The sequence below is a fragment of the Chlamydotis macqueenii genome, chromosome 19 (genome assembly GCF_036417535.1).
Source record: "Chlamydotis macqueenii isolate bChlMac1 chromosome 19, bChlMac1.mat, whole genome shotgun sequence".
NCBI lineage: Eukaryota > Metazoa > Chordata > Aves > Otidiformes > Otididae > Chlamydotis > Chlamydotis macqueenii.
In genome coordinates, this window is record NC_141574.1 from 8503718 (window position 1) to 8521850 (window position 18133).

The 18133-nt window shown below is 43.8% G+C and overlaps 1 protein-coding gene across 6 annotated transcripts in view; it reads right to left on the reverse strand.

The window, feature by feature from the left end:
* COL26A1 (collagen type XXVI alpha 1 chain) overlaps positions 1–18133 on the reverse strand; it is a 174344-nt gene that overhangs the window by 125695 nt on the left and 30516 nt on the right. For 4 of the 6 annotated variants that reach the window (XM_086763034.1, XM_086763035.1, XM_086763033.1 and 1 more), the window contains exon 3: positions 11997–12100. In XM_086763034.1, coding sequence (XP_086619160.1) covers positions 11997–12100 — 104 coding nt within the window. The remainder of the gene's footprint in view (positions 1–11996; positions 12101–18133) is intronic. The other 2 variants (XM_086763036.1, XM_086763032.1) reach the window with 1 other exon arrangement.

Below are 18133 nucleotides of genomic sequence, written 5' to 3' on the forward strand. Positions count from 1 at the left end.
AGGCCGGGGACTGAACCCTGAGTTTATTACAGAAAAGAGCTGGAGCGAGCTGCTTGCCAGAAATCCAAACTCTAGCCAACAAGTCCCTCCGGGCTTACTTGGAAAGGCCTTGTAACCTCATTGCCGCATGCCTGCTGGGCTCAAAATGAAATGCAAACTTGCATGTTACTTGTGGACTTGGAAGCATTATTCAAGGAAGAGTCAAATCAGGAGCCCGAGCAAGAAGCGTATGTTATGAGTCCAGAATAAAGTTTATCAGTCTTCAATGAACTTCATGATAGAGGGTTTTCACGGTGCCATCCCTTAATGTCTTTCCTGCTTTGGTGGTTGAGTGACCTAGTACATCCTGTTTAAATGGTTATGTTTCACACTGACGTATTTTGATGAAGCTCAAATAAATGTTGTTTGGAATCTAGCTCATAGCACACAGAATCATTGCTATTTCCTTCAGAAAGTTCACCAGCAAGTTCTTCTCAGCCTTCATTTATTCAGGAACTGTAAAGCTACTAAAGACTCACCCAACAAGCATTCTTTATGCTGCAGGAACAGTCGGGATATCTTGCAACGCTATGCTGATCAAACATGTCCTGCTCTTTGTAATCACATGCGTGTAGGATTAGAATGGGTCTATACCTACTTCTTATCCAGTTTTTTGAAAAACAAGAGTTAGCCCTTCATGACTGCTAATTATGTTATTTTTAGAAAAGCTGATGCAGCTTTCAGTTGCATATATAACATGCACCTAACTACTCTAGCTGATAATCAAAATTAACCAATTTAATTATTGAACTGTATGACATTCAAATCCCATCAACTACAACAGGCATATTCCTTTCCCAGCTGAATACTTTCCTTCACAGATGCAACACTCCCCTTACAGTCTTTTAAGACTGTGGGGCTCAGATGCACAACGCCAATTAGGACTAGCTTTCACATTAATTATGCGATAACAAGGCTGAAGTTATGGTCAGTGCTGAATCTGGACCTCTCTGAGAAACAGACACATACACCCGCAGGCACTCCTGTCCATAAGCACACATAAGATTTAAAATGTTTTGTGTCAGGCAGCCTCGTAGATGCGTTAGTAGTAAACACTACACCTGGTCAGAGTATTGTAGTCCTGGACTCCAGGATGGCACTTCTCCTGAGTTTAGAGCAGAGCTTCATTCTACCATCTTCCACAAACTCCATTCCTTCCCCTTGGATCTTGCTACCTTCAGAGTCTCCTTCCATTCAAAATTTGTTCATTTGATTATTCCTGCCTCTGTGACTGTCCTTGACCAAAACTCACTTCATGATTTCTGCCCAACTCTACAATTTAATCAAGATTTTAATCAAGATTTGACTGTGTTTTAATCCTAACCTACCATGTATTCCCAGTACAGCTCAGCCCCTAACACACACATCTGATTAGAGGGCTCTCTCCATTCCTTACATCAACATTAAATGGAAATAGCAAGCCATACTAGACAGAGAACAGTCCCTGGTGTGACTCCATTTGACACCCTCACCCAAACTGACACAGTCTGAACCCCTACTAATGACAGCATAGGGTTTCTTTCAAGTGAACTGTGTATTTCAGAGTTGCTCTAATGAACATTCCTGGAGCTTCCCAGGTGGAACTGTGCTAACTTTGCTCCCTTTATCCTGCTAACTAGCTTACAGAGAGGATACGATGTTGGAATGACATGCTTTTGCCTAGCACGCCTCTATGTTAAACTGAAATTCAACTCCACTAGAAATTATTATTTGGAGGAACAATTTTGGTTCCCCTTTTAATAAGAAGGACTTGAGTAAGAATAAAGTCTAGGGTTCATCAACATGGGAATTTGAAGCCTGCCTCTTGCTTTCACCTTGAAGTCTTCTACAAAACATGAAACTGGTTTCAGACTTCTCTGGCAAATCCAACTCTGTTCCTGGGCTTGCAATCCCAATTCCACTTGCATCCCAATTCCTTGCAATCCCATTTACACATGGTGAAGCACCCCAGAATAGTTATAACAGTTGTACTGGGGATTTAGGTCCCCTGTAAGTCTCCTGCGTACAGAAAGCAGGCTGAGCCTCATGCACACAGAAGCTTAGGTACTGCACTTGCATGAACTCTCCATTATGTTGATATTTTTGAGCAGCCCGCAACTGGAATTAGTTACCACAGAAAACACAACTGTTATTGTACCAATTGCATTAACTCATTTAACAAAAAAACTTACATTAAAAAATAGGCAAGCGTCCTTAAGGTAGAAACAAAGATCTCCATCTAGTTCGCTCGAAAGCTTGGCTACGGTTCAGCTTGCTACCAACAGCACGCTCCCTGTGTACTCTGTGGCCTTCTTCAGCCTTTCCCCTTTGTCTCGCAACACCTTACACCCTTCTTACCACTTACACATGCAAACAGCTTGCACTGTTAACAGCGCTGTTTAAAATTATTAGAAAAATATTTGCAAAGAATGCATTGGCCTATCCATCTGCCATCTGTGGCAAGCTGGCAATGAAGTCTGCCATCTTAAGGCATTTCCTTTACTCTCATGGCTTCAGACCTCAGCAGTACAAGATATTCCTCCATCGCTCATGCAAAATGACACCTTGTTATCAGAACTGCTCTGCACAGGAATCTTAGAACTCATGTGGTGCAAAGTATGTTCTCGTCTCTCCTCCAGTATGTGACACGACAGGAGAGATGGCAGTGGGACCCCGAACCCAGAGTCACACCTAGAGGTGAGGGTTTCATCTAGGGATGAAAACCAGGAATGTTGCCCTCATCTCTCCTTTGTCCTCACAATATTCATATCTGCAGAAGTCTCCACTGCTGCTAGCGCCGGATATCCAGGATAATTAAAAGTAAATTAATTACTGCACTCAAAAGAAAAGAGATGGCACTCTGCATACCAGGCATTACTTGGCCGCTCAAGTATTCTCCTGGAAGAAATTCAATAGCTTCTTCCTCAAGGAACCATCCCATTCAACACTGTTTGAGAGCAAAATTATGTCCACACATTTCATAACTAAGCCCTTAAAAAAAGCGATGGGAAGAGCACTGTAATTCCTTAAGTGTTATGCTCAAGAATTAAACACAAACCAGCTTGTTAAACAGGCAATAGCCTTGCAAATTCAGTGAAGGAAAGAAGATACTCCTCATTGCCACCTCTTCCGACTGTAGGCATTTCATATTAAAGCCTTAAGCTTCATTTCCTATTCCTGATTAAAAAAATAAAAATCAAAGTTATTGCAGCAGCAAGGAAGCTTATATACAGCTTCAATGGGTGGTTTTAATTCTTCTTCCATTGTTATCTATAATTCACTTGAAAGGCATCAAAAGGAACAGTGAACACCAATTAGGAACTATTCTTCTCACGCAGCACTTCCATATGCGACTGGCAGTGTGGCGTACACCCCAAAAATTGTTAACTTTTGTTATAAACACAACCCCACCCTTCCTCCACCACCTCTGACAGGAATTTCTGTAGAAAAGAGAAGTAGGGTGGAGTTTTTCAGGAGAATGTTTTTCATTATTTTGGTACTAATGAACAGGACAGCATAAGGTGTCACATTCTCCTTTTAACAGAGGAGGATGCTACACTGGCAGCAGCTGGGTGAGCCTTCCAGCTCACTCTGCATTCCGTCCAAAGTCCTTATCCTGGACAGAATCAATGGCTTAGCTGAGTCCTCAGACCTTCCGGCTATTTTCAGATGACTCCCAATAGCAGCAACAATCTGGTCTGTTTACTCAAAATTGCTTCCTCAGGTTATCCCTCCTCTATTTTTAATTGACCAGCAACATGAAGTCATCCCCCAAAGGCTAGGAAGGCAGGTGGCAAAAGCTAGCAGCCACCAGAAGGTGCCTCCAGATTTGGATACTGGAAATCAAAGGATCCAGTCTTCTCAGGCAGCCCAGCCACCTGTGAAAGTAGCAAATATGCCATGTGGGATCTCTCTCCAAGTTATGAACTCCCACCTTAGCTATCTCGTCATCATACTCTTCTGACTTCTCCAAAAGAGCAGGAGTACATTTTGCACAACTTACATCAGGACAATCTCTATGTATATGTTTTCAGGGAGATATCATCCTGCAGTCCATGGCTTACCAAAATAAATATTTAAAATAAAAGAGTTTCATGTCCATCTTGTCCATTCGCTGCCCTCTGAGCTGAGGATTAGAGTTTAGCATGGACTAGCAATTGTTATTCAAACTCCCTGCAGTAAAAGCAGAATTGCTTCTGTCAAAAACATCTCCAAACCTGAGGCAATCCTTCTGTTGCAAGATTTCAACACAGTTTGAAGTTTGATAAGACCAAATATATTTTAAAAAAAAAACACAACAAAACCAACCAAAACCAAATCTGAACTCCAAACACATTGAGAATACAGCCCTTGAGGATTTGGAGGGGAAAAAAATGGAAAGGGAAAAGGAGGAAGGGGGGGAAGGCTAACTGTCTTTTGAAATCCCCTCCTAAATCCGCTTAATTGAATTGAAGTTCACAGTGTAGATTTATTATCCCAGAGGCTGTAATAATGCAAGTGTTATATATGGGAAAAAACAACTTCCTTCTGATGACCTCAAGCAAATAAAAGGTTCATCAGTGTGAGAATGAATAGGAAATAAGGGATAATCTGGGGGCAAGACAGGAGCTCTGAAGGGAACATCTACATAAGAAAGTAGCAAGCTAAAAGCGAGAGGTTGAAGGAGATGGTAAGGATTATGAAAGGATGACAACACTGCTGAAAAGCTGTATGGGCTCCTCAGAACCCATGCCTCTCAAGTTCTATTCCCAAATAATTCAAGACATCACCCAGGTGCAAAAGCTTCAGTGTCTAACTAATCAACCACCAGAGATGTGTCCAATAGTGCTTATACAAATCTAAGAAAATACTTCCTAAAGGCTCTCACATTCACCATCATTGAAACTTGATTTGGTCAAGGGAAAGAGATATGAAATGCCCAAGATTTCCATGCTTCTGTTCTCCTGGCTGATCAAATGGATCCCAACAGCAAGTCCCAACCTGCTGAAAAAAAAAAAAAAAAAAAACAACAGTAGCACCACAGATAAATGAGAATTGGTAGCATTTGCCATTCAGTAACCAACTACTGAAATCAAATGTTGACCTTTTCCACTGTGCCTCAAGCTCTCTTCACAACAGAGTTGACAGCACTACGTCCCCTTAGCTGACCTCCTTTCCAGCAACGTCCTAAGCATTTTGCTCATCTACTCATGCAATCAACACACCATAACTCCCTAATAAAAGCTATTTCTTTCTGTGGACCTTTTCCTAGTTTATCTGCTTTGCCAAGTGTTTCAAGATCACTGCTCTAAGTTCTTTACAGGATCATAAGTACTCTAAGCAGGATTCCATGAAACCAGCATTGCCAATGGCAGCTCCAGTCACCAAGTGACTATTTTTGACAACAGTTGCCTCTAATGTAGCCTAGCTCATCAGTGCTTACCTGCTCTGTCACTGAAGCAAAGAAACTCAAGAGAATCCCAGCTTCAAGGCAGAATCAACACATGCCATCTCTGGCAGGCAGAAATGAAGACCCTATTCAATTTCCCAGACCACCTATTCTAGTAATGCATCATTTTTGGTCTTTTCACTAATTCCAGGATCATGGTTGCTACTCTACTTCCTTCCTACTAAAGACAGTTGCACGGAAGATGAAGATCTTCTTTAGGAAGCAGCGCCACTGGCAGACACATGGAAGAGCCATACCTTGCCACTGGCATCCACTCTGTGTAACGGCAGAACCTCCTTTCCCACAGCAGCAGGAGCTCAGAAGCCTAAGTCAACTACCCAGGACTGACTTCTCAACTCTAACCTTTTCCTGCTGCTCCCCACCACTCCCCAGAAAGCATACCTATCGATTAGTTATACCAGCACCTACAGACAGATAGAAGTTGTTAAAGAAGCCCCACATGCCTTTGGCTTTTTGACAGTAATTGGCAGAATCCTGCCTGCATGGTGAGAAAAGATCCAGGCAGTGTAGAGTAGATACACACAGAGCCTTGCAGCCCGGTCCTGCGCTAGCCCTACCCAGGGGAAGGTTGTGTTCACCTCTGATTAGAAATAGACCTGATTAATAAGGACAGCCATTAACCATAATGAGGTGGGTCTGTCACTTGTAAGAAATATATAGCTAAGAGAAAGAAAGCATCCAATATATTTGGGAAAGCAAACAAATAGCTCATCAAAATAAATTAAAAAAAAAAATAAAAAAAGATTCTGAACATACCACAGTAATTTAATAGAAGCTAGAAATACTGGGACAATGTAGCAGTGCGGCATACAGCTTTCCTCATTATGTTGAGATAACATCTGCAGACATTTAGCACTCCAAATATTTTGACAATAGGTGCTGAATAAAATTCTCCCTGTTCAGATTAGAAGTGTCCAAAAAAATGAAACTACTCAGATGCTGGAATGCAGCATCAAAATCTTTGGAAGTCTGACAGGTTGGTTGGGTTTTGTGGGGTTTTTTTTGTTGGTTTTTTTTTTTTGTTTCTTTATCAAAAGAGAAGATGAACATTTAGAAATTGTCCAAGTAGTCACACAGCACTGATGCCAGAAAACACTCTCAGCAGGCTGCAAATTCTTCCAACAGTGACCACACACTGCAGGAACTCCTCAGAAAATTTGATCAAGGGTGACACACATTATGCCTGAAGCCAGAGGCTGCTGAATGGTCAGCACAGTGATGGGAGTAGACAGGAATTGGGTGACACATCGTAGAGTCGTTTGGGAAACTTCTGGTGGACCTTCTGCTTTATATTGAAGAGGCCACCAGAAACACAAGCAGGAGGAGGTATAACACATGGAGAAGCAGGAGGCATGTGCTATGGAAGAAAACAGCAGGGTAGATGCTAACACCTGTATAGTATAGGTATGCAAACACCATTGCTCAGAAAGCCGCTTTCATGCATCAGCAGTTCTGTCAGGGTGATCAACATGTTTTGATGTTTATTCATGAAATAGTTTGAAGGTAGGCTTGCAGAGTTGGTTACCACATTTTACTGCTTAATGCCTTTCCAGCTAGATAATTATTAGGAAATTCAGGTTACACTTAATAGTCTATAACCTGTATTCACATAATTCACTTATATCTAATAACCATTACATTTTGGAATTAGAAGATATTTTTAGAAGCAAGTTTGCTATGTAGAACCAAATGTTGGACTTTGAAACAAAGGTCTCAAAGTGAGAGCAAAATTATATTTCACTACAGGAATTACTAGGCCAGTCTCTACTAGAGAACTACATACGTGCAAGGATCTGTGCTAGATCCAAACCTGAAAGGCAGGCACCTCAATCTGCCACACATTCACAGCACAGAACTGCCCTGCTAACCAGAGAGCACCGAGATAACCAGCTCTGGGAGAATCACAGAATCATAGAATGGTTAGAGTTGGAAGGGACCTTCCAAGGCCATCCAGTCCAACCCCCCTGCAAGGAGCAGGGACATCCCCAACTAGATCAGGTTGCTCAGAGCCACTGAATTTCACTGCTCAAATGGAAGCTTTTGCCTTATGACAGGAGTTGACTCTGCTGAAGTGGGAAAACATCACTGTACTAGGATTTAGCAGCAATGGGAACAGATAGTGCAATGCCTTCCCATCACCTTCTCTTACATTTTCTCAGTTTTTAAGGGCAAAATGAAAAATGCTCCATGGCAGCAAAAAGCTCTGTTACGTGCTGTACATGATACGCAGACTTAAGTCTCTTGCTTCCAAACAGTATCTACAAGGAAGAGTGAGAAACAAGAAGGAACTGAAGTACTTGACAAAAGGAAAAAACTCACATAAGCTCAACTCCTGAAGAGAGCTACTGGGCTGTTACGGGAAATGTGCCTCCATATTCTTCACATATTATTTTCACATAGATTGACAGTTCTAGGTTAACCTGGAGATGTGAGGTCTCATCAACACCACCTCAAACATCCTTCCTTCTAGAGCATTTTAATGGGCTTTCAAACTTTTGTGTCTCTAGTCTTGATGTTCATCCTTATGGGCTCATCAAATTTTGTATTGTAATTGCATTTGCTAGTTTAAGATTTTCCTGGCAGTGTTGTTCTGCATCTCTCCTCCCCAGAGCAAGAAACTTTGTGAGCCAGCAGTAAAAAAGGAGAGAGTTTTTGCACTCTATCATACAGAGAGCAAAGTCGTTATTTTCTCATCCTGCTTTGAAAATTGTAAACATATAGGAATCTAAGAGGTTTGAAAAGTATCAGGATGATAAAATGCAAATGATAGTTATTGAAAGTACATAAAAATATTCTAAGAACTGAAATGAGGAGGGAGGAAGAAAAAAAAAAGTTCTCAAATTAAACCATTACTTGAACAAGGCTGTCTCAAATTTCCTATTCTACTTGTATTCTTATGGAAGGGAAAAAAAGAAATTAAGGTTGGAATCACAATGGCATCACTGTAAAGGTGCTGAAGTTAATCTTAGAGGTGCTTCTTGCCCAAACAGCTAAGCAGTCTACCATTAATCTGCTTCTGGGGGTAAATAGGATACTGGCTACTGTCCCAAATTCAGGCAATACAAACAAACAAGAAAGAAATCTACGTTAGATTCATAAAGTGAAATAAGACCTCGCCTAGCTGGAGAGCTCTAGGGCAGTGCTGAGCCCCTGAACTTGCTAGGGACACTTTTCCTCTCCCAAGAGATTACACTTGCCTTTGAACTTTCAGCCATATAGAAAAAAGGCCAAGTTGAAATGTCAGCATCATCTTGGATTCAAATCAGTCAGCTTGATGCATGACTGCAATAGCTAAACCACTTCACCTCTGCACTGCCCTCGTCCATATGTTCTTTATATCAGCAGTCAGCAGACTGGGTGGCTCAGTGGATTCATTTCCTGTCCTAGGCTTGGGCTCCAGTTTAAACAACAACAACAAAAAAACCCCCTGAAACTGGAAAATAAAAATTAGCATCTACTGACAGTTAAATTCACCAGACTTGTTTGCATCAAGTTTGTTTCTCCATCCATTCCCTTCAGGAAGCCCTCGTACAACTGGTGATTTTTAGCAATCTATTCTACTAGCCAGTCACAGTTCTACAAAAACAATAAAGGAATTAGAGACTTTTCAAATGTTGACACATCTTTGGGAGAGAGGAAAGCAATGAAAGGAAGGGGGAGAGCCCCAAGCAGTGTCTGCTTAAAAAAACGAAACAGATTGGAAGCAGAGATCCTCACCTCAGTAAATTATCAGCCCACTGAGCAGCAAAATCTCCACCCGCTTTAGAGCTGGGCTTCCTCCAGACAATGCTGCTTTTTATCAGCTGCAACACAAGAGTTAAATTTCCAAGATAATTTAAACCTAAACAATGTGCAGCCTTCAGCATTAATGTAGGTGCCTGCCAGCTGGTGACAGTTAACTGGTTACTTTCTCAAGCTAAACTTATTAGCAAAGGGTCAAGACATTCTGTAATAATCAAATTGCATTTAACAGCTTGCTCTGAGTGCAGTTATCTTGCTGTGGAAGGGGAGGTTTCTCACTGAAGGTGTGTTACAGCAAGCCAGTCTCATCAGGAGTCTGTCAGACTTTGGGGCTAGACATCCGTGCTGGACTGCTTCCTTTGCAAAAGAAAAGCTGACTCGCCACTTGGGAGATAACAAGAAAGTATGCACGTCGGAAATTGTCACGCTGCAGCCTTTGAACGATTTCAAGTTCTTTGACTTTGTTTCCTTGGTTCACCCTCCCACCATCCTATCTTCCCTCATAAAATGGTAAAAGAAATAAATTTTAAAAGGGCAAAGAAGGCCTCATAAAAGGACAGCTAGTAAAAATAATCCATCCTCCAGATAGGCTACGGTGGCTCCCCCCAAAGACATTGTTCCAGAACAGCGCAAAAAAGGAGCAAGTATCAACTCTGCTCACTGGGGATTAAAGGAGGAATCAATAGATAGGATCTCAAGACTCAAGATGCAAAAAAACACCATCAATCTGAAGGAGTGACCCTGCAGCCATGGCCGTGCACACACAACCCCCAAACCAGCTCTTTGTGCTTGATCAATCTGTTATCTCTCGGCTTAGTCTGTCCTGCTCATGAAAATGCACCTCACTACTCCAGGGCCCATTGGGAAAGAAAACTTTTTACTTCAGTCTCTGGAAACAGGAGACAGCTTGAAGTGGAAGCTCAGAGCCACTGTAGTTACCATTCTACTGACACATGCAGAACAATAGTGGCTGTCAGAAAATAAGAATATTTGCAGCACAGCGAGAAGGCAAGTTAAAAATAGTACGGGTCCAGTCTGCCTTCAATCATACCTACCTCACATCAACTTCAAAAGCACCAGCTGCACATACAAGTGAAATGAAATATTGAGGAGAAATCTAACTAATACCAAAAAAAAAGATGAAAGCATTTTGAGGTTCTACCCTGCTAATTCGCTGTGGCTTCGTAACTGCACTGTTTTTGTTTTGTTTCAGTTTAGTTTTCTGTTTTCTTTTGTCTGCTGTTTCCAGGAAGGGCCCACACAGATGTACGCATCCTACCCTCTCAGAGGAACCAAATTTGTAGTAAGAGAGTACAGAAAGGAAACAGTACAAAAGGCTTTATATCAAGTTGCCAAAAAGCCCTAAAAACTCTTCTCAGTCTCTTCTACTTACAATTCCAAGAGACACTAACATTAAGAGTTAACGTAAGGAGCAAGTACATACTTCCATTTTAAAACTGATGCCTCTGGACAGCTTGAGGTGCTGTACACACCACTAGTGTTAAGACTGCTGCTAGAAATCAAGTGGCACAACCCTGCTGTACTAGAAGGAGGTCTTTTTTAAAAAATTTTCCTCCTTCTTTCAAGAATATGGGACTATCAGTAGCGCCAGATGTTTTAAGGGAGGGATAAAAAGGTAAAAAGAATCTCACACATGAAAGTGAGGGCTTGCTACTGGCTTTCTGCTCACACCCCACAGACCATATTCCAAGCCCAAAAGTACAGTTCCACCTTGAAAACTGACTGCATAAAATTGTCACCTCGTTCCACAGACCTGCTCCTGTGAGATCGCCGCTGACTCTCAAACAAGCTTATGTTGGCTTTTTATTTCCACTGAACTCTGCTGAGACAGATCTGGCACTGCAGGAGGGAGCTGGATTCTCTCCTTTACACCAGCAGCACCACTAAGCTGTAATTACTCACACCTGTCCAAACCTATAGGCACGAACAGTCTGCACACACAGGCTTCTCGGATCCCTGGTCAGATCCCTGGCCAGGCTGAGCTGCAGCTACTTTTGGAAATAAGAGTTCTGCCACAATCCCTAGTATCCCTCTCTCCTACAGTGACAGGTAAAAATTCAAGCTGCACACAGCAGCTTCTCTTTCCCAGGCTCACTTCTTTTAGCAGCGTGCTAAAATGCAAAGCTCTCCCCTGCAGATCACAATTTAGGGTAGCTTTGCCACTTTTTAAAGTTTCTGGGAAGCTATTGTTTCCTCAGCAGCCTGAAACAAGCCGCTGTCTGCAACCATCATTCTTTGTGACTGCAAAGAGACAACTTCCCAGTTAGACTTGCTTAACTGTGTGATTAGCACAAGATATCGCAGCACAAAAACTGTATTCACCTAATGCAAGTGAACAGAAAACTCCAGGCTTGGTTTCTCTCCTGATCCTAAGCCACGAACACTTACAACACAGATTCAGCAGATGCCTTAGTGCCTAAACCTGAAACCTGATGGAGAAGCAAGACTTGTTTCAAAGCCTCAGAAGCATCAGTTGAAGCAGAAAACATCAGGAAGGAAAATGCAAAACATGCGCCTTTTGTCCATCATGACGAGAAAGGGCAAAGGCTTCTTTGCAGGCATTCAGTATGGTCTGTATTCCAAGACCACCTTTCAGAGCTTGTGCGCAAGCATTCGGATAATGATGGGGGGTAAAGAGAACAGGTGATTTGTTTCTGTGTGTGAGACACAGAGCAAATTAAGGAACACATCCCAACTCAACCCAGGCAGTCCATCCACGCATCCCCTTGCTGCTCTGTAAGAACAGATGCGTTGCTGGATCACTCACCCTCCTCACAGTTGCTCCCCGTGAAGCCAGGACAGCACCTCCACTCCAGCGTGGTCACAGTTCGGTAGGACATTTTGTATGTGGGCCTGATGAGAGTCCTGTAACTAACACAAACAAGGAGTCAGCAGAACGCACTTACCTCCTCAAGGGCAGTGTTGCTACTAATCCATAGCACATCCTCCTGCCTGGATATATCCCCAGATCACCCAGCCACCCCCAGATGCAGAAAAAGGAGACAAAAATAACAGAGCAAGGCTTTACCATAGTGTGAATCTGATTCAATAACTCTTATTTTTCCCCTTAAGCCCTCGTACTCTTCTGGTTCTTTCCCACATCACTCCCTCAAATAACACCAGTACGCTTTGTGGACCTCTCATCGCTACCAAGTCATTGCAAGTAGTGGAGATGATGACTCTCATTTCCCTCGCTCTATCTTCATGGGGATTTCTTTGACACTGAACAAAGGCTGGCATTAGCCTTCCCCACTCAGTACTAATAGAGTTTCCAAAACGTTACTCTCACTAAAATTGCATAGATCTCAGGTGTCTTCCCTTCTCCCACCCTACCACTCAGATCTGGGGTGTATCAACACATCAGCGTGACAAAGATCATCACAACACAAGATTACATCAGTGATCTGTATGGAGCCTTTTTCCCCCACTAGCTGACCTGTGCCTCAGTTTCCCCCACCTGAAACAGGGCTACGCTCTTCCTCACCGCAGCCGAGGTTCTGGAGGCCACATTTGTCAGCTCTGTGTACAGGGTCCCAGTTCAAGCACAAGTACTGCCATGCCCCACTGGAAACTAGAGGGCTGCCTGCAGACACAAGCAGACCCGTGCAAGGCACCAGTCATTCTGAAGTCAATACAAAACGGATAGCTGCACGCATGCCAGCTTTTTTCCTTTTTTTCTTTTTTTTTTCTTTTTTTTTTTTTTTAGAAAACAGCAGCCTAAAGCTGGCAAATCAGAGTTTTCCCAGTACACAGCCAGACAAGTCGCTGCTGCTATTCATGAAGTTAAAAGCAAAACACAGAAGTCACACTCTACAAGCTCCTCTCGAAATTCCTACCCCTATTTAACAGCCAAAGGAATTTGGCACGCACAGGGAGAGGCCGAAGCTTTGGGATTATAACATTGCACGCTGCAGCTTTATGGCTCTCCCTCAGGGCCAGGCAGACACAAGCTTCGAGCACCCGGGTCTCCTTGGGGAAGGGCATCCTCCCGCAGCGCTGACAGGAGACAGCAAGCTGCCCCAGCCTGCTCCACCTGCAGCACTGCCCTGGCCTGGGCTGGGCAGAAGGCCAAAACCGAGCTAGAAATTGCATGAATCTCATTCAAAACCCCTCCGAGGGGTAGCAGGCACAGGTGTACAAGCCAGGAGAGCACCGCTGTGACACTAGTGCAGTTACTCTGAAGAGCAGTGACAAAGCCTTGCCAGGAGAGGCTGCCCATGTATGTCTTGGAAAGAAGGCAGCAGCCCAGTCATGTTTAACGCAGTCTTTGGGAAATTAATTTTTCAGTCAGCTGTTGCTGATTATTTATGCCAGCTGCCAAACAGAAACCTACCTCTACAGCCACCGGAGAGGAGGGCTGCACAAGCTTCCTCCTGAGCACGGGGGTTGCCTGCACTTGGAACAGCATTGCCCAGCGATGGGAGAGCAACACTGTCTCCCAAGAAAATTACGTCCTCGCCTTTCGAGTTGCCAAAAAGCACGCCAGTTACTGCTAATACCAAAAACTGTGATCCAGGCACTTGTCTAACATGGGCTGGACAGAGCCAGCTCGTCCTACCTAGTTCTGTCCTTCTGCATCCAACGGTATTCAGGAGTTTGCAGTGATGAGTGAGTTTGAGGACTTGGCACCATGTTGATGTAGGTAGACCTTCAATGCTTTTTCATAGAGAGACCCAAGGCACGAAGACTTTGTCTTGCTGAGGGTCTCTCAGAACAGCTCTGGCAAAGCTCAGGAACCGAACCCAAGTCTCTTGACTCCCAGTCCTGGCGCTGGACTCAAGACATCTTTCCACACGTAAGCCCCAAACCATCAGTCAGAAGTTCATGACTTTGTCACTAACACCACAGCTGGATTTGACCTTGAGATTAAAGTCTCCAGCCCTGTTACCAGTGTCTGGAGCCAGCTAGTCTCCAACCACACAGTGATTTTAAAACCATGTTTCTGCCAACACCAAGATGTTAAAGCTCTCTCAAACTTCATTATGAAGTGTGGAGAGTGGCTTGAGCCAGACTGGAATCTTGGCAGCAGTTCTGTGTTGGGGAAGTAGCTGTAGTTTAATCCTCAAATGAGCACGGACTTCTCGGTGCATGACAAACATGGAGCTCAGCTGTCACAGCCTACCACCCACCCTGAATTTCCTGGAAGCATCCTGATATTTGCAGTTCTGTTCAGCATCGTGCAGTCAGGCATGCAAAGTGGTCCCAGCTTGCTAGCTCCAATTTGCTCTAAAGTTGCTCTGTTCTTCATAGCATCATTTTTCCTCAACCATGTGACATGGCACCAAGGTCTGTTGTTAAATATACCATCACACCATGCAGATTTCTGGCTGCTATTCCAGGAGGAGAGCAAAGAAAACTCCTTTAGCAAAGCATGACCACTGTCTGATGCCTGAAGTGTTGCAATTGAAGGAGAGGAAACAACACGGAAAAATGAGAGGAAAAGAAGATACCTGTTAAAGATAAGACACCTCGGAATGAAAACGTGTGGAAAACACAACAGGCAGAACTAAGGATTGATAGTAGAATAGGGAAGCCTTTCCTTTGGATGTCACCCAAGCCACAAACACTGGCATAGAAATCTGCAAAACCACAGTAAGAGAAGAGGTTAGGATAAGCCACAACCCGCACCTCTGCTTCCCAGACAGCCAGAGGATACAGCACACACAGTCCCCTTCAGCAGAAGGCGTCCAAGCACTTCACAGAGAAGCAAACTACCAGGACCTGCCACTTCTGCAAGAGACAGGCATCATTTATCAACATGTTTGCTGAGGCTCACAGCGAGGTCCCGGGGAGCGGGGCAACACCGAGGGAAGAACCCAGAAAACTCAATTAGCAACACTGCTGTTACTGGATCAGATCAAACACCCATCTGTCCTCGGAGCCTGCCTGATCAGCGTCAGACAAGAGCTCAACCACCATCATTTGGGAAACAGTTTCTTGCTTGCGTCTCTCTACATAACTGCCCAGGAAGTGCTACTTTGGGAAGGGAGCACAAGATGACTGATTAACTGATTTTGGGGTATGAAGCTAGAAATACTGAAGAGGTCAGGACACAGAGGGATGGCAGCCAACAAGTCTCACGCCTCAGCGCACCAGGATACGTTCCCCTTGCTCTCAAGGAAGTGTCACTGAACACAACAGTCAGACATGACACAAGAAAGGGAAAGAATGTCACATTCTTGGATTAGAGCCTCAGAAATCAGGTCAAAGAGAAAGGCGTGATCTCTGCCACGACCCAAGCAGAACAGCCTGTCACACACAGGAAATACCTTCCCCCTTTACGGATTTCTCCTGCCCTTTGACACTTACAAACAAAGCTGTTTGTACACAAAGACCACATGAGAGGGCAGGCGTGAAACTCATTTCCACTTCACAAGAGATGGTTTTGTTAGTGCAATTCCTTCAGCCATTGCAGTTTGTGCCCAGGAGACCTCTGCGACCTTCAGATCCTTCTCTTCATTTTTATTCAAATTCCAGGTCGCAAGTTTCAACATCACTTACTGGTGAGTTTCAGGATAACCAGAGGAATGAACTTGCCTTTTTGACTAGCAAAGAAACTGGAAACCAAGGAATCCAAGCTTTGTTTTGTTGACTACTTTCACAGCAAGTCACATATCAACCCAGTGGGTCCAACCCTGTACATATACCTGGTGCATTGTCTTTCAGAGACAATCCATCCTCATTATAACAAGCGCTACCTCTGCATTAAAAGACTATCAAAACCAAGCTTGTGGTACTTCCTCTAGTTTTTGCTATCCATGGCCTTATTTACAAACATGTCAAAAATATCAAATTCCCCATAGAAAATCAGTGTTGTGAAATCAGATTTCAAATGGGCCAGGTTAAGTAACTGAATCTTGACGTACTTGGCTGCCTTGGAAAGAGCTGGGCAAGTATTAACATAGGAAAGAATATCCTATGGGTGCACCCAGGGAGTCCGCTTCTCAGAGAAGCTATCAAGAACATATTTGGTTCTCAACACCACCATCCCCACTCCAGACAGACCATCATAACTATCCTCTCAAAGCCTACCAGACACTGGTAACACCAAGTGGCTTCTCTGTGGAATACAGACAAGGTAACTTCGCATCAAACCAGTGCCACAGCTGACTCACGGACAAGGAGTACCCTTGCCATCACCTTCACACTCACAAACATGGCAGAGACCATCACTCTGCACATCAGACCCATGCTTTTTTTTTCCTGCAGCCCCAGCTCCTCCAGCTTCCCTAGCACAAAAGCAGTAGTTCCCCAGGGAAGAACAAAACCAGGAGTTACAAATATGCTCCTGCAGACACTGGACAAAACACAAAACCTGCAGGTGCAGGAGGCTAGGAGGCCATTGTACCTGTCTCCTGCCTTTGCCAAAGGGGAGGAAGAGGACTCTCTTTGAGGATGTCTGGTTTGCACAACTCATGAAGAGTCTAAAATCCAGAAAACAAACATATACCTCCCATCCCAAGGTGTACAGAGTAATACTTTTCAGTCTCTGTCTCAAGGAAAAAAAAGACAAAGGACACAAACAGATGTTTCGAGGCCACCAGAGTAATCCTCAGCTCCTGTCTTTGTTAACCATTAGATCTCAGTGTTACTGCGGAGCAGCACGGTCCTTCCCTACCAGTAAGGAAGAAGAGCACGTCTGGGCAAGGTCAAAAGGCCTTCAGGTAGCAGCCTGAGGACATCTGTGCCTGTGTGCAGTCTCCAAAGCAGATGGCGCTCTACCTGTGCCCAGCCAGCAGCACACAGGTCCCCTTCTGAAAGCACAGCCATCCGCACTGTTCCCAAACCTGAGAACGCATCTTTGTGCTACGGCTCTAATCCCTTACACACCCAGAGGCTCTATCCAGTCCGCAGGAGCGCTGCTCATCACGCATTTCTATCCCATGTGTGCATGGGAGAGCAGGTATCTTTTTCCAAGCGTATGACTACATCTTGGAGAGAAATAAGGGAATTAAACACATAAAAGAGCTTGTGTGTAACAGGACTTCAAATAGCAATCCTAATGCACTGAAATAAGCTCTGGGATTTATTATTAAATTGACCAGAAAAAAAAGAAGGGATTTCCCTGTGGCATTACTACTTCTAAAACAGAGGAGAAACATCAGCTACAGGCCAATTTCTTGGGTGATCCTCAACTTCTCCTACTGACCCCGTAGCAATAGTCTTCAAAAGCAGAGAAGACCAAAATGGATGAGCCTCCAGAATTCCTTCTTTGTTGTTCTGCAAACCAGCTTGTAAAATCCCTCCGGGAGCAGAAGTGCGTTCAATTTAAATGAAAACAACAAAAAAGAAAACCCAGCATTCAAAGACACCAAACAACAAGAATGATCCATGCAAGATGCATAGCCTGCTTACATTACAAGTGTGCTCAGAAGCATATCACATTTGTGATAAGCCAAACCAGCTAGAAAACTAAAAGGAAAAAAAAAAACAAAACACACACACACAAAAAACAACCACGCAATGACTTGTAGCTGGAAAGGGCATTACAGCCCAGATTTTCTGTGTTGCAAGAATGCTGTCCCCCTCCGTCTCTCCTGCCTTTGAGTGATGCTTGAAGCTGTCAGATGAGTAACTTCATGTTTGGGGTTTCACTGGCTCTTGCTGAAGCACAGAGACTGGCTAAGCCCATCCCTGTACCAGCCAGCTACAGGCTGCCAGGGGAATTTCCAGATTCTCTGAAGCCAGAAAGCGCTGCAGAGACAGGATGCTAAAAGCTGGAGTGAACAGCTACGTGACCCAGCGTTGCTGGGAATATTCCTTTTTCTAGGATGAAACAAATAGGAGAGCAGTCAGAATATCCTGCCACAATCTGAAGCAGCATGCTTCCAGAGATGAGATACGGATTTTCACAGCAACAACAGTTTGAAGCAGAAAGTGTTTGTCTTCTGAAGGCTGTAACAG